We start from the raw sequence: 9,606 nt of genomic DNA, 5'->3' as shown, positions 1-9,606 counted from the left end.
CTCAACAGAGGCAGGTGTCCCCAGCAAGGGTAGTGGGCCCTAGAGCCAGGATCCAGGCTAACAGTGGACAGTGATGGGTACTGAGAAACAGACAGGAAGTGTTGGCCCAGTGCTGGCTGGCTTCCAGATGCCTCCCAGGAAGTCACCCTGAGAACACGGTGTGGGCCTTACACATGGCTCTGAGGCTGGAGGGGGACCAGCCCCCACTCCCAACCCCTGCTCACCTCCTTCTCCTTCTTCTCGATGAGCGCCTGCTCGTTCTCCCAGGCGGCCAGGAGAATGTCTCTGTACTCCTCACACACTATGTAGCCATCAGTTCTGCGGGGAGCAACACAGATGGTCTTTTTCCAGTCTGCTCTGTACCTGTTGTGGCCTCTCTGCCTCCCCCCTCGGAAGAGTGGGCTGCTCCTAAGCATTCAGGGCCCTGAAGGATTTCCTGGGTCAGCCAGACCAGTCCTGGCCCCAACTGCTGGCAGAGACCACCCATGCAAAAGGTGGGTCTGTGGACACTGGACCATGTCCTCTGCCACTGCCCCTCCCAGCCACCACTGTAGGGCAGGACAGAGATCACAAGGCAGAAACGATGCTGACCCCAACCATCCCTGGAACAGTGTTTTAATTCAGCATCACTAGGACACTGGTTTCACTGGTCCTGCAGCCTTGGGATGGAAGCCAGAGTAAAACCTTGAAAGCCAGCCAGCCCCACACCAACCTACCCCTTCTCCACAACCTCCCGGCCCTCCCTCCAGCCTCCACGGGAGGCCCCTCACGCACATGGGATGAGAGTAGCCTTTGTGGAAGTCAAAGCCAGTGATGGCCTGGACACAGTCGATGTTCAGCTTCCGGGCCACACGCTGCAGGTTGGGCAGATTCAGCTGAACGCAGCCCACAGGCATCATGCTGGGCAGGAAGAGGTACACGTTCCCAAACTCATTCCGGGGGACCTGTGGGGTGGCACATGGGTCTGGCCAGCTGCAGAGAATTTTTGTGGTCCCAACTCCACTGAACTTGGCCCTTACCTTCCCGTCCACAGCCACAGGCGGCTGGTACTCCTCGGTCTGCCACTGGCCAAACAGGGGCAGGTCGTTGTGGTCCCGCAGCTGCGGCTCGGCCAGGCGGGCCTTCCGGGCCCGGTTAGAATAGCCTTTTACCATCTGCGCCGGAGGGAAAGCCACCATTCACAAGAGAGGCCGCTACTTCCTGAGCACTCACTGTACACTGTGCACTAATCTCAGTGCTCTGTGTGTGAACTTAGTCTTTTCAACACACCCAGAAGGTAGTCTGTGACCACCTCCAGTTTGCAGGTGAGCAACCAGGAGGTGCAAACAGTTCACCCACAGTCACAGTTCGTGCGGACCAGTACATGCCTTGAACGCTGTGCTATGCACCGTGTCCATCACTGAAGGGGAAGGTGAGACTCAAGAGATGGTGCATGCCAGGCCAGGATAGGAGGCACCAACAGTTTGGGACCCCTGACCCACCCCCTCGTGGCCAACACCAACACTGTGGAAGAAGGGGCTTTAGACAGAGGGCAGCTACATGAGAAAATGTCACACAGGGTCTGTGTTTCAGAAAGATAATGGACTGGGGCTGGGCCATGGCTGGGAAGGGGGCTCTGACCCAGGAAGAGATGAAGAGGCAGATGGAGGGATGAGAACAGGGAAGTCCTGAGGGTTGGGACTATTCTAGAATGGTGCTTCATCATCCCCACCATCACATGTGGACCTGCACATCTGAGACAGGGCTGCAATGAACTGACATGTGTTGAAGCTGAAATACACACTGGATTTCAAAGCCTTAGTAAGAAAAAGTGAATGTAAAATACCTCTCTATCATTTCCAAACAGTACAGGTTGAAATGACAGTACTTCAGATGTATCTAAGTGTATTCAAATGTTAAAATTCTACCTGTTTTAAGTTTTGAACGTGGCTGCTAAAAAATGTAAATGTATGGTGCACATGTTTCTATCAGAAAGTGTCCAGAGTGAAGAGACTAGGGATTGACAAGGAGCTTGGGAGAAAGGTGACAGGCCTGAGAGCCCAGCTGCCTGCCAGGCCCAGAGCAGGGCAGTCAAACATGCTTGCAACCTGCTCCTCAAGCCTCAGCTCCTGCCCAACTGACTGAGTCCTCTGCACCCGCCCAGCTTACCACCTCAGCCCAGGGATCTGACAAAGCAAAGTGACTGTGACCCAGGACGGGCCACAGTTCCTCCACTGGCTGAACCAGGCCTGTGCCTGTGGAAGCCCGTGTGGGTCTGTGCTCAATTCACGCTTCTCTGGGAAGCTAACCAAGCAGCACAGCACCAAGGGCCAGAGAAGCAGCTGCAGGGGAGGCAAGGCAGAAAGGGACCTGGCCTGTGTACCACATTTCACTAGCTGAGGCCTCCAGCAAGTTACACTTCCTGAGTTTATGTTTTCTATGAAATAGACATCGTGGTAGTAACTGCCCCGGTGCTCAGCAGAGATCACGTACATGCAAAACAGGAGGGGCAGCGAGGGCAGGTGCATGTGCTCATGCAGAGCAGGGTCCGGCCTCAGAACGAGAGGGGGACACGGTTCTGACCTGCAGCACCTTAGGTACACGGCAGGGGTCCAAGGGCTGCTTTCCAACCTAGGTTTCCCATGTGCTCAGGAAGCCCATCTCCCACAAAGTCCCCAGAAGTGACATGCTCTCCCCTCCTCGACCAGAAGTCCCTGTCCCCACGCGGCGCCCTTGGTCCCACTGTTACCTTGTAGGGCACTTCTCCCAGCCTCACCACTCTCCCTTGTTTCAGCCACGTGTCCCTGGAGTGCAGGGTATGCACACAATCCCTGCAGGAACCAACAGGAGACACAAGACGGTTCACACCCTCCGCTGGAGCACCATGTGCCCAGGAGCCCACAGGCCCAGCTGCCTCCCCCCACCCCCAGGAGAAGGGTAGAGTCACCTCAGAGCCTCGCCCAGAGCACCAGGGACCCGCGTCAGGAACAGGGACCTGCTGTCTCATGGGGGGTGCCTCCACTTACAAATCTCAACTTAGAGGAACAAGAGTCCAGAAAAGAGACACGGGCCCCAGAGAGGATGTGGGAACTCAAGTAAAGGGATTAGGATTCTCAACCATGTGCTGGTGGGAGAACCCCTCTGGCCTCACCCCTACCAAGCTCAGCCACAGCCCAGCCTACTTTCCCACACGCCCCCTGCTTTCTCCTGCCAAGCCTTCAGCAAGGCCCACCCCTCTCTTCAGCGCCCTAGGAGTGGGGCTGCACTGGGCAAGGAAGTCTACAGTGCAGGAATCAGGCACCCCTCCTGCCCCCAGGCTGTGGCCGATGTTTGCACAGCACTGTGGACAGGGCCACACCTCCTCTGCGCCCCTTCCTGAGACTCAGTGCCCCCCTCGATCAAGGACAGTAAGTGCTGCCCCCAAGGAGGGCTAGGTCAAGGTCATGGTTTGCAGGCAGGAGCAGGAAGGCAGCAGGGCACGTGGGCAGGCAGCATCTGGACGTTGTCAAGGAGACAGAGGGATGAGGATGTAGACAATCCTTTCTGAATAAACCTCAGCTTCTAACCACTTCACACCCACTAGGATGTTATCGTCGAAAACCAGAAAATAAGTGCTAGCAAGGGTGTGAAGACGCCGGCACCCTGATCCTCTGCTGGGGGAGGTAAAAGGGTGCAGCCACTGTGGAAAACAGTACAGAGGTTCTTTGAAGAGTTAAACAGAATTACCTTGTGACTCAGAAACCCTACTTCTGGGCATATAACCCCCAAAGAACTGACAGCAGGGTCTCAAAGATATCTGCGCACCCGTGTTCACGGCAGCACTAAACACAACAGCCACAGAGGTGAAGCAACTTAAGTGTCCATCAATGGATGCCAGTCACATAGAGACACATACTGCAGGACTTGCCCCACTTATGCAAGGTGCCTGGGGGAGTCAAATTCACAGAGGCGGGAAGCAGAAGGGGGTGGCCATGGCCCGGCGCAAGGATGGAGAAGTTCTGGAGATGGTAGGGACAGTTCACAGTAACATGGACGTACTTAACACTACTGAACTGGACACTTAAAAATGGTTCTGGAGTTTCTGCTGTGGCTCAGTGGGTTACAAAACCGACCAGTATCCAGGTTCGATCTGTGACTTCACCCAGTGGGTTAAGGATCTGGCGCTGCTTTGAGCTGCTGTGTAGGTCGCAGACACAGCTCAGATCTGGTGTTACTGTGGCTGTGGTGGAGCCCAGTGGCTACAGCTCTAATTCAACCCCTAGCCTGGGCACTTCCTCCCATATGCTGCAGGTGTGGGCCTAAAAAGGAAAAAATAAAAATGGTTCAGAGGTAAATTTTGTTCTGTATTTCTTACTACATTAAAAAAAGAAGTCCAGGAGTTCCCATCGTGGCACACTGGAAACAAATCCGACTAGGAACCATGAAATTGCTGGTTTGATTCCTGGCCTCGATCAGTGGGTTAAGGATCCAGTGTTGCCGTGAGCTGTGGTGTAGGTTGCAGATGCGGCTCGGATCTGGCGTTTTTGTGGCTATGGCTGTGGCTGGCAGCTGTAGCTCCGATTAGACGCCTAGCCTGGGAACCTCCATATGCTGCAGGTGCAGCCCTAAAAATAAGACAAAAAGACAAAAAAAAAAAAAAAAAAAAAAAAGGTCCAGAGCTCCCACTGTGGCTCAGTGTTAACAAATTGGACTAGTATCCATGAGGACGTGGGTTTGATCCCTGGCCTTGCTCAATGGGTCCAGGATCTGGCGTTGCCATGAGATGTGATGTAGGTCACAGACGCAGCTCGGATCCTGTGTTGCTGTGACTGTGGTGTAGGCCGGCAGCTATGGCTCTGATTTGGGACCTGGGAACTTCCACATGAAGCCAAAAAAAAAAAAAAAAAAAAAAAAAAAAAAAGGCTGCCTATAAGACTTTCTCCACATAGGCACCCCCTTCCCACCAGACATCCCCTCCATGTGAAGATGTCTGTGCCACATCCTCTGTTGGTGGCTGGGCCCTGGACACTGAGGTGGGGAGCTGAGGGCCTGACTAGATAGGGGAGAGAACGTTCCCACAAGCCCAGGGAGGCTCAGGAGGGCACCCCTTGGGGCTGAGCTGCAGGCAGGACTCCAGCCGCCTACTCCTGTATGTTTCCCCAAGTTTCTGTCTCCTTCTTTTCCCATTTATTAACAACGTCCTCTATTTTTTGGTCTTGCATGTCCAATGTTTTTAAAAATCACTTTATTGCTATTTCTTAAATTTCTGCTCCTAGTGTGAATTTTTACTCACCCAAAGTTTGTATTATTAAAATTTTTTCAGTTTTAATTTTGTGTATATTTTACATTTATTTTCTACACCTTACTCCCTTCACCCTTCCTTTGGCAATTTCTTTTTACTATGGATAAAACACACACATCACAACATTCATGCCTTGACCATGTTCAAGTGCCCAGTTCAATGGCATCAGATATGTTCACACTCTTGTGCATCCACCCCTCCATCACCTGCAGAACTTCTTCATATCTGCAAACTGAAATGCTGTCCCCGTTAAAATACCACTCACTTTGATTTTCATTATCAAATCCTTCATTCCTTCCTTCGGCATTTTTTGACTTGTACTGTAGGGGTGTGTTCTTTATTTCTCTATATAAACCTTACTTGTCTACTTTTTTCCTCTGTATCTTTTCTCCCCTCCTGATCTTTTGGTTCTTGCTCGGGTAACTGTCCAGCTCCCTCGCCCCTGCATCCACAAAGCCCACACACCCGCTGTACCTGGAGTACACGGCTTCCCCACGGCAGTAGCCGAGGATGGCAGCCGTCTCGGGGTAGATGGCCTCATACTTTAGGAGGTGCCTCTTCAGGGCATACAGCGGGTGGTTCTTGTATGTGCCGATGACAGTGGGCATAGGCTGGTCCAGGTGCTTTGCCTGAAACTGCAAAGGCCAGAGAAACGATGTCACGAAGGGAGGTTTGGGGGCGACCCTTGGCCCACTTGGGGTGACAAACAGCAGAGCAGGCTTTGGGCTCCTGGTGCTGCCCTGCACTCTGCTAAGTCCAAAGGCGACCTGGGCAAGTCGCCCTGCCCTCAGACACCTCAGCCAGCCTAAGCAGAGCCCTCCCCAGAGGGCCTCCCCTGACGTGAAACCATGACTCTGGGTCATGGGTCCAGGGGCCCTGACCCCACAGGACACCAGAGTGTTCACACATTGTCCACTTGATCAACACTTTCAAGGAGCTGGCCTCCCGCGGCCGCCCCACTGCTCTCAGCCACCTCCCACTCACCAGGGTCCTCCGTTCCCGCAGTGCACGAAGGGGAGCAGCAAGTGGGAAGCAGGAAGGACCCTGCCCTGCCAGCTTCCATGACAAGCCCTCAAGCTATGTTAGTTACAACACGGTCTGCCTGACTCCCAGGACCCTGTCACATCCCCGAGCAAGCCCAATACAGGATGAGCTGCTTGCACCCCGAGGAACCAGGGCAACCCACTGGCAAGCCCAAGCCACTCTACCTGGCAGTCTCAGGGCCCTGATGCCGCCTCAGAGCCTGCTCCCCAGAGCCCCAACCTGGGAGGTACTACCTGGCCCAAGACCCCCTCCTGTGGGGCAAGTGCTCTGGGTCCAGGCAGGGATGCTGGCTGGTGAGAGTGTGCTCGCTGAGATGTGGCGAGTGACTCTGCTGAGTGTTTTCCCCTTTCACCCAGAACCACTCACCTGACTTACATAACGCTCCAAACTCATAACCCAGCAATAACCCAAAGTACATAAGCTTCAAAGCCAGACCAACTGGGTTCAAATACTAAGTCAGCTCATCTTTCCTAAATGTTTAACTGGCAAAGCTAAGGCTGCCCTAACCCCAGCTCCATACTGTTGCTGTGATAATTAACCGGGATAATGCACTAGAAACATGTGACATGGGGCTGGGCATCTAGCAGGTGCTCAAGCATGGAAGGACCTTCACACCCGATGGGCCGTAGCCCCTGTACCAAGGCCTCACCTCCTGGTCCTCCCTCTGCTCCCTCTCTAGCAGCGGGCTCCGGTAGGGTCGCAGGGTCTCGGCCCACCACACGGCGTCCACCCGGCACTTGCGGGTAGCTGTCATCCAGGCAGGATCATACCTCTGGGTGACGTCACGGACCCAGCCATCACCGTCGATGCCCACAACGTAGGTCATAGGCTTGGTGGCGTACTGGTAACAGGTCAGGGGCTGGCCCACCACCCCGTGCACACAGTCCACACACACCCACTTGTCCTCCCGCTCACAGAACACCTCCAGCCAGTGGTCCACACCAGCCACTTTCCCTCCGTCTGCCTCCTCCCCACGCACGGATGTCTTCTTGCCTCCTTTACGCTTACTGCCTGGCGGGCCTGCAGATGCTGCCAGAAAGCCTGGGGGCTTGGGGTGGCTGCCACGCTGGGACCTGGAGTCACTCTTGGCCCCCGCCTTTGTCCTCGGCAGGCCTGGGGCTCTCCTCTGCCTCCGGAGGCCAGGCTCAGAATCTTCGTCGGATGGGCAATGGCTGTCCCCACTGGAGAGCTCAAAGTCAGAGCTACTGCTGGCCTTGTCACTGCCACTCTCCTCCTTGTAAGATACCCTGGTGGCTGCCTGCCGCCGCCGTCCGCGTGCAGGTCTCCGGGCCTCACCCTGCTGCCCTGCCGCCTTGCCCTCCTCTTCCCCGCTGGAGGACGGCTCTCTCTGTTTCTTCGTGGCTGCAGCCGCCTTGCTCCCCTTCCCTTTGGCCCGGGGACCACTGGTACCCTCAGAAGAGGGGTCCTCCCGTCTGTTTCCGCTGCTGCTCTTCAGTTTGGTTTGCTTTGCGGGACCTGGGCTGGAAGTTTCTGAGGAACACCCAGGTCCCTCTGTGGATCTCTCCTTGGAAGCTTTCTTTCCCTTAAACAAAATAGATAATTTTTGCTTTTTCTTTTGTGCTAATGCCACAACAGAAATGCTGTCATCTACCAGGACAGAGTCACAGCTGGAGTACTAGCGTACACAGGACGTCCCAACTCAGTGACAGGCTGGCTATGAGGTAGGGCTGTTAGAAAGCACCCGCTAAATCCCACTGCACCTTACATGAGGCCAAAATCTAACCCTTTTCACTGTAAAGTGCAGCACAGGAAAAAGAGCACAGCATCTGGAAATGGACAAACCCAGGTTCCCATTCCAGTTCTGCTTCCTACTTGTCATGTGATTTGGGTGAAGTATGTAACCTGAGTCTGTTTCCTCAGCAACAGTGGCCACCTTTGTACATATGGCATTCTGCAAACCAATGCTGATGGACTTCATAAAGCTGCAGTACTAGGAATTCAGAATATTAACCTGACTACCAAGCATCCCAAGGAGCACAGTGGTCAGCCCCCAACACAGTGAAGGCAGAGGTCAGAGCCCTCACCATCCTCACTCCAGTGCCGAGGAGGTCAAAAACCTCTCCGTTCTAACGCTTTCCAGGGCGGAAAGCAGAGCATTGAGGAGCACAGTCCTCTTGGCGCAGAACCCATGACACAGGCACAGAGGGAGCTGCTCCACCAAGACCAACCTTCAGATTTCGCCTCACGCCATGTCTGTTTAAGTCTGATAACTCCTCGCTTCTCCTTTTCTCTGTAGGCCCCAAGAATCTCACCTTTGCTGCTGACGACTTCAGCGGAATTGGCTGTAGGGACAGCACAAGTCGGGCAGAGAGATGCAGGGCCCGGATGATTAGCAGAAATATCTGTAACGAAAAAGAATAACATGCTTATCTTCAGAAAGGAATAAAGGATTTGAATAATCCCACGCTGTTGGTGTGGTGCTTGTTTATGAGGGGGAAACACTACAAACAACCAAACTGTCTAACAGTAGGAGCCTGGAATCCGCAACCCGATTAAAATGATACTGCAGAGATTTATCTTTGTAGAAAAGTGGGGAAAAGTAACCATTTATTAAAGGAAAAGAGAATTTTGTTTTTTATTTAAATTTTTTTTTAATTAAAGTATAGTTGATTTACAAGGTGCACCAATTAGAAGTTTGTTTTTTAATGAGTAATGTTAGTTTTTGTGAAAAAAAATCTTATATGGACATAAACATGTATGTATGTTTGGAAAAGGATCCATACGTTGGGTTACAGGTGTTCACTGGTGGTTTTTTCCCCCAGCTTACCTACTTCTGATTGTTTGGCACTCAACATGTGTTGTGTTTGTGACAAAATAATAAAACTATCACTTTGAGAGAAAAGACATCCCATCATCAGACCCTGCAGCCCCTCCCCTCTACCCCATCTCCACAGCCCCCCTTCACCAGAGGCTGCAGTCCAAAAACCCTGTTAACTTGGAAGGAGGGGCCTCCCTGTGGGAATTAACCTTCAGGACAGCAAGCATGAGGCAGCACCTGAGCACGACCTCCCCACATGACCTTCCACATGGACCACCTTCATTTCCCTCCTGGGAAAGCTGGGGAAGAGTCAGAAACTGGAATGCAGGTTTCCTGTGAAAATTCAGGTTATATGAAAAAAAAAAAAAAAACAACTACTTTTGCCTTGTTTCTTCTGGAGTTAAAAATGAGGAAGACAAGAAAACATCAAAGAAACCTAAATTGGGAAACTCCACAAAATTCCTAAACAGTGCTCTTCAACAGCATCCGGGTATGAAATCAAGGGAGGCCCGGTTCCCTGCCA

At 52.9% G+C, this 9,606-nt stretch overlaps 1 protein-coding gene across 8 annotated transcripts in view; it reads right to left on the bottom strand.

The window, feature by feature from the left end:
• Positions 1–9,606, bottom strand: part of XPC (XPC complex subunit, DNA damage recognition and repair factor) — a 48,354-nt gene that overhangs the window by 2,036 nt on the left and 36,712 nt on the right. For 6 of the 8 annotated variants that reach the window (XM_021069374.1, XM_021069375.1, XM_021069376.1 and 3 more), the window contains 7 exons: positions 8,578–8,667; positions 6,954–7,847; positions 5,735–5,895; positions 2,729–2,810; positions 1,020–1,154; positions 775–944; positions 225–318 (listed from right to left, as the gene is read on the bottom strand). In XM_021069374.1, coding sequence (XP_020925033.1) covers positions 225–318; positions 775–944; positions 1,020–1,154; positions 2,729–2,810; positions 5,735–5,895; positions 6,954–7,847; positions 8,578–8,667 — 1,626 coding nt within the window. Of the gene's footprint in view, positions 1–224; positions 319–774; positions 1,155–2,728; positions 2,811–5,734; positions 5,896–6,953; positions 7,848–8,577; positions 8,668–9,606 lie in introns of all 8 variants that reach the window. The other 2 variants (XM_021069377.1, XM_021069379.1) reach the window with 1 other exon arrangement.

This window comes from Sus scrofa, chromosome 13 (genome assembly GCF_000003025.6).
Source record: "Sus scrofa isolate TJ Tabasco breed Duroc chromosome 13, Sscrofa11.1, whole genome shotgun sequence".
Taxonomy (NCBI): Eukaryota; Metazoa; Chordata; class Mammalia; order Artiodactyla; family Suidae; genus Sus; species Sus scrofa.
Note: the sequence above shows the minus strand (reverse complement) of the source record. Positions and strands in the feature narration are given on the sequence as shown.